This window comes from Aspergillus tanneri (assembly GCF_003426965.1).
Source record: "Aspergillus tanneri strain NIH1004 chromosome Unknown AapTan_8_pilon_pilon_pilon, whole genome shotgun sequence".
In the NCBI taxonomy this organism is placed as follows: domain Eukaryota; kingdom Fungi; phylum Ascomycota; class Eurotiomycetes; order Eurotiales; family Aspergillaceae; genus Aspergillus; species Aspergillus tanneri.
In genome coordinates, this window is record NW_022984635.1 from 275683 (window position 1) to 299106 (window position 23424).

General features: G+C 47.9%; 6 protein-coding genes across 6 annotated transcripts; 4 read left to right on the top strand and 2 right to left on the bottom strand.

The window, feature by feature from the left end:
• Positions 1 to 72: 72 nt before the first annotated feature.
• On the top strand, positions 73 to 1656 carry ATNIH1004_010719 (putative MFS hexose transporter; the record flags this gene model as incomplete). The annotated part of the gene is made up of 4 exons (XM_033575287.1): positions 73 to 225; positions 279 to 677; positions 728 to 829; positions 895 to 1656. The coding sequence occupies 4 exons, from the start codon at positions 73 to 75 to the stop codon at positions 1654 to 1656; spliced, it is 1416 nt and encodes a 471-aa protein (XP_033421142.1).
• A 1102-nt stretch (positions 1657 to 2758) lies between these two features.
• ATNIH1004_010720 (uncharacterized protein) lies at positions 2759 to 4735 on the top strand (the record flags this gene model as incomplete). Its single annotated transcript, XM_033575288.1, has 4 exons — positions 2759 to 2837; positions 3101 to 3405; positions 3467 to 4497; positions 4558 to 4735. 4 exons carry the CDS (start codon positions 2759 to 2761, stop codon positions 4733 to 4735), a joined length of 1593 nt encoding a protein of 530 aa, XP_033421143.1.
• Positions 4736 to 6582: 1847 nt separating this feature from the next.
• On the top strand, positions 6583 to 7413 carry ATNIH1004_010721 (uncharacterized protein; the record flags this gene model as incomplete). Its single annotated transcript, XM_033575289.1, has 1 exon — positions 6583 to 7413. One exon carries the CDS (start codon positions 6583 to 6585, stop codon positions 7411 to 7413), a length of 831 nt encoding a protein of 276 aa, XP_033421144.1.
• A 720-nt stretch (positions 7414 to 8133) lies between these two features.
• ATNIH1004_010722 (uncharacterized protein) lies at positions 8134 to 9298 on the top strand (the record flags this gene model as incomplete). The annotated part of the gene is made up of 2 exons (XM_033575290.1): positions 8134 to 8938; positions 8994 to 9298. 2 exons carry the CDS (start codon positions 8134 to 8136, stop codon positions 9296 to 9298), a joined length of 1110 nt encoding a protein of 369 aa, XP_033421145.1.
• A 129-nt stretch (positions 9299 to 9427) lies between these two features.
• On the bottom strand, positions 9428 to 11935 carry ATNIH1004_010723 (Zn(II)2Cys6 transcription factor domain-containing protein; the record flags this gene model as incomplete). Its single annotated transcript, XM_033575291.1, has 1 exon — positions 9428 to 11935. One exon carries the CDS (start codon positions 11933 to 11935, stop codon positions 9428 to 9430), a length of 2508 nt encoding a protein of 835 aa, XP_033421146.1.
• A 5874-nt stretch (positions 11936 to 17809) lies between these two features.
• Positions 17810 to 18829, bottom strand: ATNIH1004_010724 (uncharacterized protein; the record flags this gene model as incomplete). Its single annotated transcript, XM_033575292.1, has 2 exons — positions 17810 to 18666; positions 18715 to 18829. 2 exons carry the CDS (start codon positions 18827 to 18829, stop codon positions 17810 to 17812), a joined length of 972 nt encoding a protein of 323 aa, XP_033421147.1.
• Positions 18830 to 23424: the final 4595 nt, after the last annotated feature.

Below are 23424 nucleotides of genomic sequence, written 5' to 3' on the forward strand. Positions count from 1 at the left end.
TGTAATCGGCTCAACAACTCTCAAGGAGTCCGAATTCCAATATTCGATATCATACCAGTCACACTACCATTTATGGCACGGGCTGCTGCTGGGGCAATGGACGAGATTCAATCGCCCATCAGTCTGAAAGATATTCGTCCCTTCTATCGTCGCAAAAATGGAATCTTCTTGTATTTTCTCTTGACATCTTCCTTGTTGGCTAGTGCCGCATTGGGAATTGACGGGGTAGGCTTTTCTAGCTTGAGGGGACGGCGACAATTTAGCTGACAAGCTTCTAGTCTATGACGAACGGCATGCAGGTGTTGGAATCCTGGCAAGACCGCTTTGGGCACCCTACCGGCTCGACACTAGGTTTCTTTGGTGCCTCCAATGCCATCGGAGGAGTCATTCCCTTCCTCCTCCTGGGCTGGATCGGCGATGCGTGGGGTCGACGAGTCCCAACTGCCCTCGGTTCGGTCATCATTATCACCGGCGTGTTGGTCGAATTCTTCGCAACCTCATTCAACATGTACATTGGTGGTAAATTGGTCCTTGGATTTGGCTCTTCACTCATCCAAATGGGGGCGCCCGTGTTGGTCACCGAATTGAGTCACCCGAAGGAGCGTGTGCAGGTTACTACTTTCTACAACACTTCTATGGTTCTGGGCTATGTTATAGGGGCATGGGCGACATTTGATGTTACCGTATTAGCGGACAGTGGTCCTGGCGATTACCGACTCTTATCCAGATTATTCCCTCCGCATACCAGGGATGTTTAATCTTCTTCTGCCCTGAATCTCCCCGTTGGCTCATTGCTAAGGGTCGTTTCCAAGAGGCCAAGGACATCCTGGTGAAGTACCATGGAGAGAATAACCCAAATTCGGGGCCAGTGGAGTCGAATACGCTGAAATCCAGCAAGCCCTTACCGAAGAAAAGGAGAATAATATATCCTGGAAAGAGTTTTTCTGTTCCATCCCGAACATCAAGCGCATCTTACTCTGTTTTGCAACTGCGGTATTCAGCCAAAGCTCTGGAAACCTTTTGGTCTCCAACTACCTCACCCAAATCCTGAAAGACACGGGACTGAAAACGCAACTCGAAATAACCCTTGTTAATGGCATGGTCACCTTGTGGCAGTATATTGTTGCTCTGATGGTCACTTCGTTAATCGGCCGCTTCAAGCGCCGGTTCTTCTTTGTGACCAGGTCTGCCGGTGTGTTGGTAACGTTCATCGCATGGACGATTGCCTCACAACAGTACATCAAGCACGGTTCATTGAGAGCGGGTCGAGTGTTACTGGCGTGCATCTTCATTTTCCAGGGATTTTACACTCTCGCGTGGACCAATTTGATTGTTACCTACCCACTCGAGATTGTTACCTATCAAATGCGAGCGAAGACCTGGGCGTTTGTCCTTCTTACCATTCAAGTGGCATCGATTTTCGGTGGGTATATAAACCCCATCGGACTTGCAAACCTCGGCTGGAGGTTCTATATTTACTACTGCGTGTGGGTGACCGTTGTTTTCCTTGTTGTGTATTTCTTTTTTGTCGAGACTGCAGGTCCTACCTTGGAGGAGTTGGCACACTTGTTTGAGGGCAAGGGGAAACGCTTGCCAGAGAAGTTAGAGAAGAATCCCGATACCACGCTGGAGCATTGTGAGGATGCAGACTTGTAAAAACAGCATTTTAGTAACACTAGGTGGTCATTTTGTAGTGCTGTAGTTTCAGGGAAACATTGGTTGTTATTATTCTCATCTGAGATTTTGAGAGTTTATATAAAGGGTGAACATCCGATTAATTTCCAGTTAATCAAGTTCTAAATCTATTTCCTGTACAAAATTACTGAGAACTCCAATATAGTCTGCATAGTGTAGTGATGAGCATGTTTCTAGTGATGTTTGTTTACATGATTATCTGCAAGAGGCTACCCCAGAAAAATATCAGAATTATGTAGGACCTTCTCGAGATTGCAATGGTAATGGAGTGATTATTGCATCTTCGATTAGGAGAACAGCATGGTTGGCAGGGACTTTAATGCCATATAGTTATATTATAATAGAAGAAGAAGAACAAGAAAGAAACTCTGGTCTGCGATATAATATAGGCTTGTCGAATTTCGCCCACGACTTCTCTTCAAGTGCAGGAAAATATTTTCAAGGAAAACTATTTCCGGAAACAGTCTATCGGTTACATTTGTCATATTACCCTGCATTGTCAGGGTTGCGCTCTTTTCAACGTAAGTGGCTTGGAAACGAAGACCATGCATCCTTGTAGGAGCTCAAAAAAGAATTTGACTCGAGCCGCCCGTCCGCCTTCCGCCGCAGCATATCTATACTATAGTAATTGGAACTGCTTTGGTGCGGATTTTGCGGACCGGCGATATCATTCTAGGGCTACCTCGAGTCGTGGCGTTGCTCACATAGCACCAGTGGTCGATCATGACAAAGCGAGTATCTATTAACTCGCACACGACCTTGAGGGCTTTGTCCACCACGTACTCCCATTGGTTACGGTATTACACTATACTTGTCTGACTGCAGAAAGCGGTTCTGTCAGCTTCATGAAGGAGTGCCCTATGGTCTGCCGTATCTGCGCCACGAAAGTCATGCGGCTGAGCTGATCGTGATATATATAGTGACAGTAATACTAAGCGGGCGCCTGGCAGCCCCCACTCGCCGCGTGGTATCATGCAGGAACCGGAGACTCTCGATTTGCTGTGTTGTCCGTGTGTGCCCGGAGGTGGCTGACGTTGGCTGGTCGATGTCGCCCACGCCTGCCATGTGCAGGCCACGTTTCGACCAGGACGCTGACCGAAGTCAAGCATGGCCTGAAGGGCATGATCCCACTCAGCGTGTGAGTAGGAGTCAATTAGAAACTGCCCCCAACCAGGTTGAGCCTTTCTGCTCTCTTCACTTCTTTCTTTCCGTCTCTCGTCGGACCTAGCCCTTGGTTGGCCAAAGGGGCCAAGGGATGGATATTCTATTAAATAGCGCTATGGACAGAACCAAGGGATGTTGTCCCTCCCATTCCTTCAGAGCTAATTCACTAAAACCACCCATATAGAAGCATGAGACTGTCATCGAGGCTCTCCATCCTGGGGGGCCATAATATCCACAATAGTTGCTGCATCAGCCGTGACCACCGCGAATTTGAATAACACACACTCACTCCGAGAATGTGTTGCTCGGGCATTTATTTCGGGGGATGCGAACGCGCGAATCGTGGATGCTCGCAACGATACGTACACGGATGCGCGCCTGGGAGAAAAGATCCAGTTTGACGAGTTTCCTGCCATGATTGCATATGCCAAGGAGGCGGACGAAGTCCCACTGCTCGTTCGCTGCGCGCGCAAGTTGGGACACAAAGCTGTGCCGCGATCCGGGGGGCATCATTTCGAGGCCTACTCATCTCTCAACGGCACCTTGGTGATTGATCTGAGCCATATCAACCGCGTTACGGTCTCATCTGATCGTAAAACCGCCACAGTCGGCGCCGGCATTCGTCTGGGTGCGCTGTATCTGGCACTGGACCAACACAACGTCACCTTCACCGGGGGGCATTTGTCCCACCGTCGGCCTGGGCGGCCTGATCTCCTCAGGGGGATTCGGCATGCAGATGCGCGCTCTGGGAATGTCCGCTGAGTACGTGTTGGCCGCCACAGTGGTGCTGGCGGACGGGCGTGTGGTCACGGCCTCGCCCACGTCACACGCGGACTTGTTCTGGGCACTTCGCGGCGGAGGCGGTGGAACGTATGGCATCGTCGTGGATTTCACTATTCGGCTACTACAGTTCCCGCGGTCTGCCATGGTGGCGATATCGTGGAACGACAGCAGCGTCCGCTACGATGTGGCGCAGCGGTTCTTCGACTGGGCCCCCCAGCAGACGCCAGAGTTCACCTCACAGATCAATGTCTACACGACTAATGTGACGTTCCTTGGACAGTACCTTGGGGGGGCGGAGCAGGAACTGCGGGAGCTGATGAAGTCATCGGGACTCCTCGACATTGGGAAGCCCACGGTCTATATAGCCGGCGACTGTGACACCAACAACGCCCGTGTATTTGGATACACCACGTACGAATGTAAACCGGGCAGCGAAACTAACCCACAGATCTTGAATGTGGTGCCCAATCCATTCTCCCAGTTTGACAACCACCCCCAATACCAATACGACGAAGTTCCGAAGGACCCCAACGTCTCGATCGCTGAACCTTGGGCCCGTTTCCCAAGGATCGCCAAGTCCTTTTACATGTTGAAAGACCGTATCCTTCCCTCATCCGACCTGAAGATGGTTATTGACATGATCGATAAGCTGGATCCGGCCTCGCAGCTATGGGGCGAATGGCACGCCTGGAATATAACGACGAACACTCATAGTGACATCTCATTCCCGTGGAGAGAGCAGGCATATGCGCATATGGAGTTCCAAGTTCATGGCTCGTTGATGAATGCCACTGAGCAAGCCGGGTATAAAAAATGGTTTACGGATTTGGAGACTTATCTTCGGCCAAAAATGGGGTACGGCTGTTCCTCTCTCTTTTTCTTGTTGTTTATGGTCATTAACAGATAGGAACACAGTACGGCCTCATATTCCGGGGAAATGGACGCATCGATATCCACTAATCCATTCGAATCCTACTATGGTGACAATGTGTGTCGCCTTGTGGCTATCAAAAAGGAATATGACCCGACCAATTTTTTCACGAATCCGGCGGCCATCCAACCCACCACGCCGGAGGGGGTCAGCTGTAGCTGAAAATATTGTTCTACGTCACGTATTCTTGGACTTTGTGTGCATAGATACTTGCCTGGCAACAGGATATGTATGGTATATCATAGCTGTTGATGGAGTTTGATGGTGAAACTATATTTACTAGAGCGATAGACCGGATAGAAATGTTACTTTCTGAAACCAAGTTTTATTTTATTTCCTAGATAATATGCATTGTACAGCAATAGATAACCTGATTGATTTTAACTAGGCATGTGACAGAGAGTGAAAATATAAACTACCAACATGATTATGTTCATTGGAGGTGAAATATATGTTATGTTTTCTTCGCTTACTCATTAATGTAATATTATGAAAACTGTAGCAATATATACAGATAAGCTTACCTTTACTAGACAAGATAGATAACTCGGAAACAACGCACAGTTATCTTAAGTACAGAAATACGGGCTCCCATTCTGTTATCCGACGCTTCTGAAAGTTTCTTGTGGTCCTGGATACTCTATTGTTGCAATTGGTATATATGTATAGTAGTATTTGAAGCCGTTCCTAAATGCTATGCCTGCAGGTGTCATCCCGATCCTGGTTTGTAACCAAAATACATATAGATCCAGCAATAAAGCAAGTGATAGAGCAGTCTCTTTATGCCCTTCTTTGGATACCAAGGGAGACAATGAATACGAAAAGTGTTCACATAGATTACCCATTTATACATTGACTGCAAAAGCTACATAGATTAAGAATTCAAGTGACTCTGTCTTTATACGCAGCTGTAATCTCACTAATGGCAGTATATAGTCAAAATTGATTATTAGAAAGAAGGAATCTACAAGACTCGTCAGAGAGAGACCATAGAAAATAAATACACTAAACGGAGTTATATACCCAAACTAATACAGTCCCAGCATGAGCCCTATATTCACTACAACGATACTAAAGTCGGTGGTGATTTAACTGATGCAGGCGGATTGTAGGAGGATCAAATCTCTAGAAAAAACATAGTATAATATCGCAAAGGCTATGATGGACCCCGAGGTTGGATGGACATGAAGATAATCGGTATAATGCGGCAGCAAATTAGTCTGTAGGTTGATAGAAGAAAGAAAGAAATATAAAGAACTGGAAGGGATAACTAACAGCCCTATGCGATCACAACTAATAGGACACCGCATAAAGGCGGAAAGAAGAAAGCTGGAGAGGAGTATTCTAAGTCGAACTGTATGTTTCTACATCCACCCGGCTAGGAAGGTCGAGTGATGATGAGAAAACAGGAAGGGAGGAGAAAGGCTAGACTAACAGACAATCGAAACCCAAAGTATCAGACATATGTCTTAGTGGGAGACCGATAGCGCTTCCAAACCTTATGCCTTGTGCCAGAATAAGATGACCATACTTGCATAAGCTGGTGAGCATTGTCATAAAAGGATCGACCACCAGACCACCAATGAAGAGTAAAAAGACCTAGCCTTTTAGTTGGTCTCAGTGCTACAGAACGAAAATGTCCGTCCCATGACGGACGAGGGCATCGTGGAAACCAGTCGTGGCCAGGGACATCTCCCTTCAACCAAACCCTAAGTCTCCGTTCCCAAGCGGAAAATTTTCTACGCAACTACCAAATCTAGCCTCCCAACAATATATATGAACGACTAGGACGCCTGACAAGTAATAGAAGATGCCTAAAATGATCTACAGCCTTAATTACCTTTCGCTCATTCCGCCGATTCCGATCGCGACAAGGCTAACGTCAGGCTAACGTCAGAACAGGCCGAGCTGGAGCAACTTCGACTCCGAAAATCGCCATTGCAGCTGGTATAAAGCAATTGTTACTAAAGTACGGAGAGGTGTCTATGAAACAAACCACGGATGTCGTCATGCCGAAATCCACCACCACGGCCTTTCTAGGCGCCACTGGGGGCTGTGTTAATGCCTGCCTGGCCCATAGCCTCCGAAACGGCTACCCCGCTGTCGCTCTCGCTCGCTCTCCATCGAAGCTGACGTCCCTCCTGCTCACCCAGAGCCTGGACCAGGAGACTCTGGATGCCCAACTCCGCATTGTCCAAGGGGACGCGACAGATCCCCGAGCAGTCAAATCGACTCTCCTCCAGGACATTGATGGTGATGGTAACGGTGATGATGATGGCGGCAACTACACTGTGGTCTCCAAGATCATCAGTGGAATCGGTGGCTCAGGAACCTTCCGAAACTGGGGCCTGGAATTTGATAACCCTCACATCTGCGAAGACAGCACTCAGGCCCTCCTGACAGCCCTCCGACAGATCTACTTGGAGCGTCCATCGCTCATCGACACCCAGCCAAAGCCACTACTCACCGTCATCTCCGGGATGGGCATCGATCCCAACAAACGCCGCGAAGACGTCCCTTTCCTGCTACGTTGGCCCTATCACGCGCTCCTTCATGTTCCACATGCGGACAAATGGCGGATGGAGGAAATCCTGTGTCAGGAGGACTCGAAGTCGCTTTTCCGAGGCATCGTCACCGTGCGGCCGGGTAGTCTACTTACCGGTGACCATTTGATCACGTCTGGCAATGGATGGAAGACGGTGCAGGTTGGGACGGAGAGTGGGAAGCCAGCTGTTGGGTATAAGGTTCTGAGGGCAGATGTCGGAGAGTGGATGTTTAACGAGGTAGTGGTGGAAGGTGGGGAGAGGTGGATGGGAGAGAAGGTGTCGTTGACAAGTTAACTCTTTCGCACAACCTTAATACAGTTAAACCTTGAAGTACGATACTAAGATGAACCAGATACCTATATCTACTTATGTTTGGTAGGCAATATAGTTCCCAAAACTTGAATAGTTGAACATGCTTGTAGTCGAACCACGGAATTCTGGTCCAGCTCCCTTGCTTTACAATAGGGTCAACCAGGAGGAGAATTCAATGCATTGTCGGAGAACTAGCTATATTGCAACGTAGTACGGACTATGATCAATCAAATGCAATGGAATTACTTGCCGCGGCAGGCGTATAGATCAACCGTCGCCAATTCCTATGTCGTATTCAAGATCCATGATACTATGTATTCAGGCTCCATTAGAATCTGGATAATATCCAAATGATCATGATCCCCCGAACAAGGCACTGTGCCACCACTGCAGTGAAGTAAACGAAGTATCTAACTGGTGTCCGGACGGGATAGGAAGAAAATGTACAAATGTCCGATGTGGACCGGAAATTCCTTCTCTCTCACTTTCTCTCTTCCTAAGCTCAGGCTGACTAGACATATGCGGCATGGTAGCATTACTGTAAGATATTGATTTCTGGGAACTCAAAATATGCATCGAGCTCAATAGTTCAGTATTTATACTGGTCCCTTTTCCCGACATCATCCAAGATCCAAACCACGCATCCCCAGCAGTAGACCCATCTAGATCAACACACCGAACACCATGTCGGACGCACAAACCATGTCATTTGCCAGCCTATCGAACAAAGGTGATTCTCTCATTCACCGCTACTACTTCTCCATGGTCGAAATTGGGATAATGAAACTATTTGTCGACCATCAAATCTTCGCTTTCCTGCCCACCAACGACGATGGAATCTCCCTCTCCGAGCTATCCACGACTCTCAACGCTGACTACAACCTCCTCGAACGTCTTTCCAACTTCCTGGTGGCGGCAAAGGTCCTTTCTGCCCCCCATCCAGGCTACCTCGCTCACACCGCCGTTTCCCTCCAATTTGTTGATCAAGACAGCTGGCAGTTCCTCTTTTTCAACCACATCTTCGACTTCTTCCTCGTGCCATCCACCAGCTGGCCCAAGTATATGAAACAGCACGGCTTGGTCGAGCCGAAAAGTGCCAGAGAGACACCCTTCGGTCTCGCGGCAGGTCATCCGGATAAAACCCTCTATGAGATACTAGAGACGATTCCGGAGAGAGCGGCGCTGTTCAATCGGACGATGGCGGCCTCGTTCCCGCCAATGCCGGTGTTAGGGATGTATGATTTTGGGTGGATTGGGGAGTATGCTCGCTCTCATCCACAGGGGCCAGATGCTTGTCGCCCGCTGATTGTGGACGTGGGAGGCGGGAAAGGACAGGCTCTCAAAGCAATCTTGAAGGAATATCCCAGCATCGTGCCAGAACGCTGCGTGTTGCAGGACGTTCCGGAAGTAATTCGCCAGGCCCAGGAAGAAGATGGTGAAGACCAGGTCATATTCCGGCCGGTCAAGAAAATAGCGTCGAGCTTCTTCGATGAGCAACTCATCAAAGGTAGCATCCTTTCCGTATCTTGGACTCTCAGAAGGCTAATATACATTAATCTAAGGCGCTCTCGCCTACCACATCCGCCGCGTCCTGAACGACTGGCCCGACAACGACTGTGTGACCATCCTCCGCCATCTCCGCGCCGCCGCCGCCCCGGACTCGCGCGTCCTGATTTCGGAGCAGATTCTTCAGGCCCCACTGACCTTGGAGGTGGCGGCGCTGGATCTATGGATGTTGAACTTTGGGGGGAAGCGCAGGAGTGAGCGGATGTTTGGGGAGATTGCAGAACGGGCAGGCTGGAGGGTGAGCAGGATCCTGAGGGATAGGAACTCGGACTCGGGGGTGGTGGAACTGGTGGTGTTGTAGAAATGATACGTTTGTTCTGGCAATATTTCATTGAGCTCAATTGATCACTTTTATTCTTTCGTCATCATCATGATAATTTCAACTGAAATCTATATCAAATCCCACGCCTTTACTTCTAAGCCAATCTACTCACGATGTCGTCTGGTCTGTCAAATCCCCCTTCAGTCTCTTCGCCAAATTCATATTGGGCGTCGACACGGAATGATCCACCCCATCCAACAACCACAGGTTATCCAATGACCGTTTACTCTGACCACGGTGATCGGTCATCACGAAACCAGCTGGCGAAAGCGAAGAAGGTGACGGCACCATCTCCACCAGCGTATTAGAGGGACTCAGATTCAGCCCAGACCAGAACGATGTCAATGATGTAGGGTGCTGGGGCATTTGCTGCATGAGATGGGAGGTCTCGTCGGCACTTGCTAACGAGTCCAGCGATCCGCCGGTTGGGGTTAGGTATGTGAGGTCGAAGTCCGATACTGATTTGGAATGTGAATCTCGTAATTGTCCCTGGGTCACAGGGTGCCAGTCAGGCCATCGTAGGGGCTCTTGTGAGAGAGACGATGAAGAAGGGATAGGGTCGTGAATGGCATTGGAGAAGAACACTCCTCCTATTCCTCCTTCGGGGGGAGAAGGAGCCACGTTCAACTCCAGGGACGACAAGGGGCGAGAGAACTGGTCCCGAGAGCTACCCAGGAACCCTTCCAACCGCTTACACGCCATCTTCAGTTGTCGCTTCACCAATCTCCATCGATGATCTTGCAAAAGTATGTCGTGGTCAAATAAACCATGTAAAGTCGACCCTCCCTCGAATAACGGCAGTAAACACTCGATCCAGCGTTGCTGCTCGGCTCGCGGGCACCGATCCAAGACTGTGAGGATCTGCATCAGCGCCCGACTGGTGGCATCTAGGGCCAGGATAAAGAAATGCAGCGAGGCCGCGGCCGTGCTGGCGGGCCGCGAGGAGTCTGGCCGCGCCCATGTTTGGACGGTTTGGAAGATGGCTTGGAGATCATGCATAGACCGGGCCAGTTCTTGGAAGACTTGGTAAGTGAGCACGAGGGTGTTTCTGTCTGGGGTGCCCTCTTCACAGGGGAATAGCAGGTGGATGGAGACGGCGTGGTAAACGGTGAGGAGGGCGAGACCCCCTTTGCCCTCGACCTGCTCGAGTTGCAAGAGCGAGATGACATCCTTGATGGCTGCGCGGGAATCCGCACACACCTGGACGAGACTGCGGCCCTGGCTGAGGAGACAATTCAGTCGATGCAGCACCAGATCCTGCCAGGGTCGGGAGTGTTGCCCTTGCGGCGGACTCCGCGGTGTGGGCGGCTGATACAAGGCATAGAGATGGGCGGCCAGCAAGGTCAGATGAGCCAGCAGCCACACGGACTTGAGGGAGGAGAGCTGCGACCGCAAGGTGGACAGGTTGTACGTCGCGCGGTCGAGCTGCAGCAGCATCGACTCGGTCTCAGTACTGGCGAGGTCGACTTGCATGAGACTCGCCGGTAGGAGGTCAGTGACGGGCATGTTCATCTGGATGAAGGCCCAAACAGTGAGAGCCAGCATCACCCACCACGTATTATGGATGAGCTCTGCCTCCACCGCGCCCCGGTCGATGCCGTTGATGTGTGTCTGCCCCGTCAGAGGCGACTTTTGCAGCTTCACCTTCAGCTTGGCCATGATGCGTCCCGTATAGCCGATATAGCACAGTGCCCGGCGCGAATGCCCGCGACAGGCATGGTACCAACCCAGTAGGAGAGTGATGTGTGCCGTGGTCATGTCCGCCTGATCGACGGGGATTGTGTGCAGCTGCGAGACGGCCCAATTCAGCATGCGGTCGCCCTTGAGAGGATCGTCGGCGAAGTGATGGGCATCGGCCAAAAGAACAGCCAGCAACACCCGATGGGCGGTTTGGTTCCGCAGGTCGCGCAGGAGCAGCGCCTTGGAGACGAGGATCGACAGCGGGTGGTGGCTGAACCAGACCTCGAGATGCTGCGTGATCATATGGGAGCCGTACTCGGCCATGATGTCGAGACCTGCACATGGCGACGATGCCGGCGTCGGGCCTGGTGTGCCAAACATGGTCTTGGAGGTGTCCTGCAGCATGCATGCCCGGTAGAAGCGTTCTCCTTGTCCAAAAAAGGCGTGGGACCCCAGTCCCCCCAACTTGCCGACGACTGTCTCGATCAATTCTTGCGTCACCAGCGCTAGGAATCCAGAATAGCTCAGGCTACCGGCAGGTGTGGGAGACTCGCGCGATGCCTTGCCCGCCACCAGATGCTGATTGAAGGTCGCCACGCGCACCTGGAAGATGTTCGACGGGGCAACTATGGGCTCGCCCCCGAAATTCTCTCGAAACATGGCGTCCAACTCCCCGGCCACGCTGCTGCTGCTGGTCATGCTCTCTGGGAGTCCGCCGTCGCCAGACTCACTCTCCTCTAGTGTTGCAGAAGCCGTGGATGCACGCGAGGAAGAGGAAGTCTTGTTCGTTCGGGGACGGCCCTTGGCGATCTCCAAATCGTACACGCATTCAATTGATCGGTCGCGACAGGCGGTGCAGATACGTTCGCCAGAGCAGGCAATTTTGCGAGAGCGACAGAGGGCGCAGCTCCGTCGAAACTCAGACTTTCTGGCCATGGTTCGTTGTCGGCGGCTTGATAACAAAACACAAGAAGGAGAGAAAAGAGTCCTAGATCTAGGATCCGTGGTTATAGAACCCCTTCTATAACGTGGTCAAGTCCAAGATCTGCGGGCGTGCATGCCACAGGCTGCTTAAGGATCTGTCTCAATCGACCGGGCCTAGTGCAATATTGATATTACCTTATGTCAGAGTGTCAGACTGAACGTGGTTTGCCTGACACTTAACTGGGGCTTCAGCTGTCACCTGAATCTGTTTTTATCTCGCTGCTGACGCAGATCCTGGTGAATTGGCGTCATTAAATGCCGCTCTTCCTACATCAGGCTTGCTCTCGCCCTGGTCTGTGAAAAAGAAGACGCCTCGCTCGGGGTCGTTGATAATATACATAAACCGCTCCCGTCCCGGGAGAATATTCCAACAGATGATCTCGTTAGCTAGGCTCTAGGGGGCTTAGTAAGAGTGTATTTGTAATGACGCAGTTGGTTAAGTAGGATGCAGTTGACATGTTAGTTTACTTGATTTACACATTCTCATCGACTAGTTCCGCGAGAAAATCGAAAAATACAACCCCCACCCCTTAAACGTTTATAAGTTTTCGACGAGAAAGCATTCCAGGTCGGTCTCTCTCGCTGCCCCAAGCGAGTTATTTCCTTCTTCTCGGAGCAAGTCAGGATGGAACCGGAAGTTCAACACCCCCATTGCTGCGATCTATACCGACTACTCTCACCTCCCACTAGCCCTGATCTACAAAGGGGAGCCAAATGACTTGCAGGAATCCTGGCTTTAAGACTTGACTCACTCTAGCAAAGTACTATTCTTTGACAGTGCTGAAACGGCTGGAGTTGCGACGCTCTGGGTTTATACTGTCTTTAGCGCGTATTTAAATAGTATACTAAGTAGAAAGCTAGCCGAGGCTACCGGCTCCTAATTTTACACAGTCATAATAGTTATATTAATTTATTAACTATGCAGATCAGAATCGAATTCTGCTCGCGGTGTTGCCACCACACTCGACTCGTCGCATTCAACCACCGAATATTGGGGTAGTTTCCGCCCTCTCCACTTAATGGTTGCGACAGGCTGATGGCGACTGGTCAGGGGTTAATATTAATATATCTTATGGAACGGAACTTTCGGCTACTCTTTCGGGGCGCGTGGAGCCAGGCATTTACAGCCAAATCGTGGTTGGTGGGCTCCATCTGCTTACAGACAAAGTATTTTCCCAGATCAGAAACTAGAGTGGCATTACCCCGCTGCAGACTGCATCAGCAGATGTGTTAATAAAAACTCCAGACTCCCTTCCTGCCATTCGGCTAATAGCTCGCAAGTTCCGCAAGGAGGAGCGGGCCGGTAAATCCCCGATTTACTCTCCTGTGGCGCGCCGCAGAAAAACTGACCTCACGACCTGAGTTGTACAACATGAAACTCGGGACCTCGTGGCCGCGTTTAACCTCGCTTTTAAAACAGCATGATGCGGCTTGAAGGTATAAACCCTATCAGGGTTCATATACGGCAGCACCTTAAATCTCACCCAGCACGATCAAAGTCCTGCGGGTAGACCTCGAGCCCGCGCAGGCTCTTCACCCCAACATCAGATTCTGTCAGAATAGGCAGATATACTAACACTACTGTACAGGGTGGGCAACGATTAAGATCCTGCACCGATTAAATTGATTAATCATTAATCCTCTGACTATCCTAGGAGGAAAGAGTAATACAGGCTGACAAATCCATTCTCCTCTCCAGGTTACAGGTCTCCCTGTGCTGTAGCGTAGCGAAAGCGTGTCACTCCCACGCCTCCACTACGTTCCGGCATCGGGGCTTACGCCCCAATACCCCAGTCGTGAATACCCTAGCATGCAGCAGTATGTCGGCTCTTGTAAGTTTTCCCTTACCCTCTGGCAATTCTAAAGCAGGGCTTATCTCTCTTACCAGGACTACAGCGCTGGATTGGGTGGATGAGTAAAATGAGCAGTGTATAAATAATTTCTTTAGGCTGATGGTATATATACAGGACACTAGGAAGTAGAGTGGGATATAAATTTATATCAATCCTCCGCCCATTTTACAAAGTCTGTTGCCTCCTCTGCCTTTGCAAATCCTAATAACTTATACCCTCCCCACGCTAAATGTATAATGCGGTGCATTGGAAATCTCTACCGTCTTCATCCTTGTTCCCTGTTCCTTGATGTTCAACTCTATATGGCCCTCATACAGCACCTCTGCTATGCCGGTTTGTATAAAGATCGGTGTAGGCGAGTAAAAACTCACTTCTTAATTGAGAGATATATGGCTGTTCACCGGACCATCCATCAGGAGTAAATTGTTGTATGCCCCATATCGTCAGTTCACCATAAGGACAAACCATTTTGCGGCGTAGATGGGATGCGAGTTTACCCGCCACTGCGAGTCTAAGATCCAACCAGGGTCTCCAAAGTAATCCTGCTCGAGGCAGGGGCAATACACTCCTCCCACCACTATCGGCATTGCTACTTAGATAGTGTAGTATACTCTGGACAAGATACCCCCGGCTGACTCTCCAGAGAGAACCACATGCCATGCTCGTACCAGGATATGTGCATACGAGCTGATGGTGTCTTGCAGAGCCGCCAGAAATGAAGCATGTTCTTCGACAGAAAGACGATACTTGGGATGCAGAACAGGACAGTCTAAACGTTTACTGATGACTTGGAGCTCAGGGTAGAGAGATGAGTAGCCGCATATATCCTCCTGATATACCCCTCTCCTGGTGATAGAAAGCCCAACATGTATCTGGGGCGGACCGAGGAAACGCCGGCCACTGCTGGGGAACAATAAGGTAATGAATTCTAATAACATGACCAAGACTACAGATCAGCATGCGCTGCGAAAGCGTGCCCGACCGGATTCCTCGGCGTGAGAACGATCGTTACATTCATAGCTGGAAGAGGTTCGAGGATTAATAATAGTCCATCAGCCCTAATGAATGCACCTGCCAGGATCTCCATACTCTGGCGCCTATCGCAGCACTCTGAGAGATCGCCATAGGCCGTATATAGCCTTCTGACGAATCTACTGGTCAGTCTTTAGCCACTGGCCCACTCGGGGGATGCTTAACGGTCATGCCGAGCATTCTCTGCCCCTCTTTCGGTTACACCACTAGTGCACCCCTAAAAATTCGGGGTATTCTGATTTCCTAGAGCCTGGCTAGGCTCGATGCACCACGAAACTATTTCGTGGCTTACTATTGTCAGCTCTCAGTCCCTCATGACTGTCATAATCCACCGTAGTGTGGTACATGGGTGTTAGAGAGAATATATCTCTGCCAACAGAATACGCCACGTAGGCAAAGAGAAGTTGTCCCAACTTCTCTATTCGATAGACTTCCAATTCTGCGACCACTTTACAAGGAAAACAATGTCTCAACTAAACAACTCAACAAATCTTCGTCGGAATTCCAGCATGCACAATGAAGAGCCCAGCTTCCAGTGTACACTCACTAAGGGAGAGGAGCCGCATGACCTTTTTCAATCTACCCACATTGGGAGTCGCAATTCAGAGTTCGCACTGATTCAGACCTCACCGGTTTCAGCTGCGCTTTACAAGGTGCACTACTGATTTACATTTCCAACCTCAACTCTGAGTGTTCAAGGAGATCGGGATAAGCCACCCCCATTCCGGGACCTTGCCAAAAGAATACCAGATATATTATCAGCCAGTGCATGGAAGAGTCAATGGACCTTGGGAAATTGAGGCACAGCTAGCAGGTGATCTTGATCTTATTGCCCACAGCTTGAAGGACATGTCGACAACTCTCCCTGGCGGTTTTGCTATTAGTGCATATCCCCATCGCCACGATCCTACAACCTTGTCTAATGGTTAAGACTGGGCTTCCATATTGATCTCTGGATGAAATCCCACCTGAATTGAGGATAGGAACGAGCTCTATTCGTCGCACAGCGCAGTTGAAGCATGACTGTCCGCATTAAGATATCTATATGTATTAGTAACTAATTCTTCTCTGGCCAGCCATCGTGTACTAATAACAAGTGAAAAACTTTTAGGGACAGTCGAGTAGCTAAATTAGATACTAATGACTCTCCGTACACGGATATTGTGGTTGCCTCTGCTGGTATGATCTGTCTTAAGTTGGAACTCCGTATTACTGCGCGTTTCTCAGATCCTGAGCTTACTTACTCTGCCGGACAAAGGGCTCTTGAAATAGAAGTACATGACGGGATGAAAATACTCTAGCCCTTGTTGCGCACATATATCATTGGCCCACGTTCGTTTGTGCCCTGGCCGAACGGGCCCCTTTGCACTACCTTCAAGTGCGTTGCTGTGCACTTATTAGTATCTATGTATCTATGTCTCATTTACAAGCACACACTTAGGCGGAGACTTGACCACAAAGCATGTCCAGTATGAAGGCAAACTCTATATTACTGGTGCTCTATCAAATCCTGATGGCGGTCTTGAGATTTGTTCTCACAGTTCCGGATTGGTTAAGTCAGTGACTCATGCCAAAGCCATTGGCAGATCTGTTGGGGAATAGATTATAGGTCTGGGTGGTGCCCAGATCCTGGCCCTTGTCAAGGGGAAATAAAGGATGGAATAACATTTTATAATTGGGTTGGGAAGCTTAAGAATAGAATAGAGCCATTTATCGGCTTAAATGATCCGAATTTGTGCGTGAAATTTGGGCATTCTTTTGACGGGGCCTTTGGTGAACTAGGAAGATCTTGCCCTTTAAGTAATTATCTTGTTTACTTTTGGATCATGCACATCCAAGTATTTACCCTGGGACAGTTATGTCTGTGTTTGTGGTATTTAATGTAACCAGAGCCGTGGACTCGGTACCACTCAGATATCAAACAATAGGGGACTATACAATGTAGGATACTGTGAAAGAAAGACTTGTGTAATGAAGGAGCTGGATTTACGATTATTCAACTGATTGAGTCAAAAACCGACGGGATACCAGGACTGTGAAGCAAAGTGGGCAGATATAGGCTCTTTACGTGTCATGGGAGGTGAAAACCAGGTGTGGGCATGAGACACGTCTTTCTGATGCGGAAATGACTGCCTGGGCAGTGTTCCCTTTGGTCACCCGGGATCGACAAGCTGAAAAGAAAGAACTATGAATGCGAATCATTGCCACAATTTATTTTCCTTCTCTGAACAAAAAAAGAAAAGAAAAGAAAAAGCTTTGACTTGTCTCAACCACGGAAGTGTGGCGCGTTTACTCTTCCGTAGTGACATTCTTGCGAGGTCGGCATGTTGCCACCAGTATCACATTCAAACGTAACCGCGCACAATGACACTATAGAGCACGCATCTGTCCTTCTTAGTAGGGTGGTAACAGGATGAGAAGGAGAAGAGAGGAATAATAATAAGACAATGGTTTAAAACACGTATGTAGATATGAGATAGGAGGAGGGGGGAAATGATCTGCCTGCTTATATATTGTAGGATCAAATAGCTGTAATTGGAGATTTTGCAATGATAGGTACGAATACTGTGTTGAGGTTTCCCCAAGTCTAGGTGACTCACTAGAAAGCTATGCATACCATTAGCAAATCTTCTTAGAATTATTATTATCTCAACATGCTGGAACTGGAAGATCTGGAAAGTGAATTCTAGTTGGCCCATAAAAATGATAAAAATTAAATATAAGGGCTGATTGAGATTAGACATTGCACCCTAGAGCTAATAATTTGTAAGGTGCAAATAACCAAGAGCGTTAGAGAAAATAGTAATATTCTCTCCCAGTGAACCAGATACCATATTAGTTAGCTATAAATATTTTGCGGTGCCTGTTTCAAAAACTGTGAAATAGGGGAGAAGGAGCCAAAGATCAAGTATCAAATATGGAAAGACGAAGAACAACAAGCTCAAGGTAAAGCTCCAAATTTCCGTAGCTCCGACTCGCTCCAGTCCCACAAGCGCCTCCCCATTTCTTTACTTTTGGCATAACGGTTTTGTGGCTTGACATGTCCCACCGGAATATAGTAGCTTCCATTCACAAGATCTTCTTTTCGAGCTCCAGCAGCAGCCCAAAGCTGGTTATAGGCGCCAGCGGGAACCGATGTTCCAAAAACATTTAAGGTCTTCGTGCCCAATGCCGCGAGCATAGAGCGCCCGCTTACGGAGGCATATAGATCAGTAAGAATTACTCCTGGATGAACAGCAACAGACGTGATTGAAGGATACCGCCGCGCAAGCTCGGCAGCGAATAATATATTCGCGGCCTTAGAAGCTCCATACCGAGTATTCGTGTTGACTTTCTTCAACCGTTCTTGGTCTAGGATCGTCTCGAAGGATGGAGCTAAGTTATGCCCTATCGATGAGAGAGAGACAACGCGCACATCTGAGTTCGGATCCTCTGCCGTCTTCAACAGTGTAGGAAGCAAAAGCTGTGTGAGAAGAAAATGCCCGGTGTGGTTCGTACCCAGCTGGATCTCGTGCCCCATCTCTGTTACTCCTAATGGTAGAGCCATAACACCCGCATTGAGGATCAAGATATCGAGTCGTGCTGACTGTTCGCAAAAGAGTTCCGAAGCCCGTTGGATTGATTTAATGGACATCAAGTCCAGAGGAAGCCAGGTGATATCGACCTTGTTCGATAACGCAGCTTTTAGGGAGCCGATAGCCTTCTCTGCCTTTGTCTCCGTGCGTGCAGCAAGAAATATCTTTTGCGGGTTATGTTTGGCCAGCTGGAGAATTGATTCCTTTCCAAGTCCAGCATTTCCTATCATATATTAAGACGCGTGGAGAACAAGAAACAAAGGCTGCATACCTCCAGTCACCAGCACAACCTTGCCTGACAGGTCTGGAATATCCCGATCGGGATTAAAGCTCACTCCTCCAACATAGTTACAAGGGTTTAAATTTGCCGCAAGGAAGGACGCCATTTTCTGAGACCCCACTAAGTTAGGATATCTTCTCTTCGTTTCGCCCTTTCGTAGTATTAAAAAATCAATGGATCGTTGGCAAGTAAAGTGGGAAAGTGACATACCTAAGGGTGCGCCTGGTATCTGGATAATATGTATTCGAAGACGAGAAACAACTTCCGAAATTTCCGTGTCACACTGTATATAAAGGGGCCTATGGCAAAGTTAGAGTTGGTCCCACGAAGCCTAATCAGGGCGGTTGTACGGAGTAAGGTAGTTGCTGATGTTTAACCGGGCTTTAACAACGGTTCTTTTCTTTCTCTTTCTAATTTCCGTGCCTTTTATTTATTACTTTTTTTATTATATAAAATATATCTTAGCATGTGTTCTAGTTAGTGGCCAGTACAGCCTGACAGACTCGCAAGTCTAGCCTGATTCCGCTATTGTGACTCCAACCTTAAATAAATCGGTGTCCACTGGGCCCAATTATATTGACTGAAAGGCACTAAACTAAAGGTCCCAGGAGTCGGGTGTATTATTGCCCCGGCTTGAACTAGTAATTGCAAGTCTCATCATTAGTGACCAAATTGCCACTCCGGACCACCCGGCAAGCAATGGCCACAGGAGCTCCCAACACTAGGGTGGAATCCTCCCCACATATGCCAAGGCTACCGTCTACGTCTGTTCATCAGGCGATGCAAAGTGGCGAAAGAGACCCTGTTGCCAGTCCCTCCTTATAGTATCACAGGTACTGTAAGTGAACATATGCATTCCATGTGCCTTTTAGAATCTTAGGTCCGGGGCTAATGCATTCTGCTTATGAGTTAAATTTGGTTAAATGGTATTGGCTTTAATAAAATTAATATAGCTTCAACATTTTGTGCTTATCTAGAATGAAATGTTTATGTGAGCATGTGATCATATCTTAGTATAAGGGTGTATATTATACAGGTCAAAGAGACTCTTAAAACTCTTTTGTTTTATGTCCTCTACACCTCTAGTTTGATTACTCTGAAAGGAGAGAGTACTACGAAACACCACCGGTAGCAACTCATTGGCCTTGAATAATTCAAACCATTCTATTTATTTTCTTCTTTTTTATCTATATAATTTGTAACTGAATAACCTAACAACATTATTCACACTCCGCATCCCGAGAGCTCTCGCAAGTAAGTCTCTATTTGACTAGTTGATGATCGCTGTGACTGGACTCCATATCTTGACGGGTCGGACACTTTATTGTCCCGTCCTAGTCTACATGATTGCAAAACACAAAAACGCTGTTGGAATTTTTCCTCGGGTCTGCTTCTCTGGCTTAGTAACTCGAATCACCGCCTTCCCAAGACTACCCTGGTTGCTGTATACAATCTGGAAGGCATTTCGCACTGTTTAATCCCACATATTAACAGTGGTACTAACCACAGTTTTTAATCTGCCCTTGCCCACATATTGTCGTAGCAAGTCCAAGTATGTCCCACTTGGCTCGAGAAACATGTACGAACAATCCACACCATACCGTCGTGCACAAGGCTTACAGGTAGCATCCATCGCATTCAACACAAGCTTGAAATATATAGGAACAGTCGGTTGATGAGGCCTCACTACCGAAGAATCTTGTAGCTAGGTTCCAAATGGTAATGTTGAAACAGAAAGAATACGGCTAGGCTTTGGCCTCATCAGAAAGTGATACTCCATATCCATGCCAACAGTGTCGAACAGGAAGTCGACTCAGTCCAAAGGGATAGCGCTCTTCGTGTCCGATGTCTTATAATCAATAACTAAACAGGTATCAGTAGGTACCTTGGAAGGTATTATCGGTAAGAGGTAGGCTTATAGCTTACTCTTATCAACATTGCCCTTTCCCAGGGAATTTTCGACGTTTAGACGGTTGTGATCACTTTGCTCGCATTGAAGACAAAAGCCAATATAATATGCGTTCACCGGCCGTACTGAAGATGGTCAGACAAGCAGCCCGGGTATGTTCGAAAAACTGAACTAGTATACTAGCAGTGCTTCGTAACTAGGTCACTGAGAAAAAAAGAAAGGATAATCAGTGCGGTGTCAACAGAATGCTCACTGCGCAGTAAAGGGGTACGGGTGCCTGGTCCAATCCTCCTATAGCTCCTACACTACACGTAGTCGATTCCCTAGAGACGATCACTTGCATATGACATTCCTGCAGCCGCTGCCTTCTTTAATGGAACTGGGAGAATCCGCTTCTCACCGCTAACTTACCCTACATGATTCATTATATAACCTGTAGTTGTAATGGTAGAGTTGGCACTTGATAAGTCTCCTAAAACTGTCTCCTATAAGGCTCATAATGTTAAGTGTGGTGCGTCACCTAACATTACAGTGCGCTACTATATAAGGTGCTCAAGAATGTCTGATCCCAATGGGATCTGATATAGTGGTCTTTTAGTCCAGTGGAGTAGTTAAGATCCTGCGATCACCTGCTCTCCGGATGGTCTCCTGTCTCAACGGACGACATGCTCACCGCTGCGCTCTGGATGTCCCTTATTTCTTGTACCATGTGGACGAGCATCGGAAGCAGGTCTGCTGTCAGGCGACCGTAAAAGTGCGCACTGCTTAATTCCCCCGATTTCCGTCAGACACCTAGGGAAGTGCGTTGCAATGAACAGACAGACACTTTCTTTAGAGGAGCTCCGCTGTCCAGAGGGCCTTAGGCTAGCAGTCTACTAGCACCAGTTGTAGGGCTCGCAGATGTGCGCTGTATTGCCTTAGGCAAATATCATGTGATTTAGTCACATGATCTCTATTTGTACTACACTTATTTGGTGGTCTCTAGTCCTGCGTATAGTTAATAGGTGTGGCAGTAGCCTAGCCAGTGTGGTGGTAGCCAGCGCAGTGTGGCCGTGGCAACTCCCTTCTTTTATGATGGTGGATAGCATGCGGGGCACTGTGAGAATGGGTTGATCCTGATTGGGACATCATGTGAACTGCTCCATATGGGTGTTGGAACATCGGGTTATCCATCTGCGAGTAATTACACAGGTGGGTGCTCCGGGTGCCAGTCTGCATTGACTTCGTCAGCATCTGTACGTAACTAACTAATTATTTACCCTACTTTCGCTGGTGCCCCTGTACCCTCGAATCACAGACTCCTTCATGCTTCCAACATCATATATATACCCAATACCCCTCATAGAGGAGTTAGGTACAATATCTGTCTGAATACAATCAATTCAGACCTCCTAATTAGAATTCCATAAAATCTGACAGGTACCTAGGTCACGTCATGCACATAGTGAATAGGGGCAGGTCCTCAGGAGAAATACCCCGCAGAGTGCCAAGGCGCTAGGCGCTCGGGTTTATATATTTCCATATCACTTTTTTTCTTTTTTCTCAAAGAACCAAGGTTTAAATCCGCACTAGGTTTGGTCCAAATGTGAGATTCAAAGCCCTGAATGGCAAATGTCAGAATAAGACTTTCTATGACGTTTGTCCCCTCGCCTTATTTTTATTGCTTTACTTATTCCTTCCTTTTAGGTTACGTCTTTCTCTGGCTCTCCCGCCACGTTTTATTTTCCTTTTTTTGAGACTGCACATTTACTTTGAAGTTAGCACAACACACATTCCTCATTTGCTCTAAGATCTGTCTATAGAGGACTTTAATCATGTGCCCGAGAGTTTCCAAACCATGGGTGCTGTAAATTGGTTACCCTAGTAGGAAGCCTTAAATAATAGGGGGATTCATATTTAAGGAGATATCAGAAAACCTGGTATCCTTGCAGTGTGTTATCCTCTGATATATACTAGTCTTTCTCTTTAACCTCCTCGCTTGGTTAAGTCGACTTTTCATCCGAAAATAGATAATCATGACTTCGTCATCTAGGAAGTGCCTTACTTGCAACCAGAACATACGGCATGAACGTTTTTGTTCAAAATGCGCCTCTGAACATGGTCAGAGTGATGATACCTCATTGAAGGAATCAAATGATAGGGCCTACGATAACCTACCATCCCCTCTCATGTTTCATATCACCGCAACAAGCACTGGGGCTCAAACGGAGTCTGAGACTTGGAGGCTTCCTGAAAGTGAGCATCAGCAAGAAAATGAGAAGGAACTCAGGCAATATTTCTACCTCTTTGATGACGACAGGAATGAGAAGAGGAAAAGGTATATACAACAAAGGATGTAACTACAGTAAGTATTGAATTCACATGCGTGGTCAAGTTTTGTCAGTCTAGATTTGATTGAAATATATTAACCAGAGTGAATTCACAATCACAGTTTACGAACTGATCTGGCGTAATTGAAGAACAACACATTAAGTTGAGGGGTTGACGCTGACGCGGATTTATGATTGCCCTCACAAGTTGCTCGAGCTATGTCTGGAAGAGGGAAGAGTTTTCTCTATTAAGAGCGACACCAACCACATATTGTATCGAGCATCAGAAGGCCGAATATAAGGTACACAAGACGACCAGTGTCTTCAAGGATCGAAAAGTTGATTAAGAAACATACGATCTTTTGACCAGTTAATTTTACGAAAATAGGCCTAGCTTTCTCTAAGAAGAGGTTGCAACTTGGAGATATTATATTGTATTATTTGTCTGGTATCCATTATGGTGTTGTTTCCATCTACCCTCTT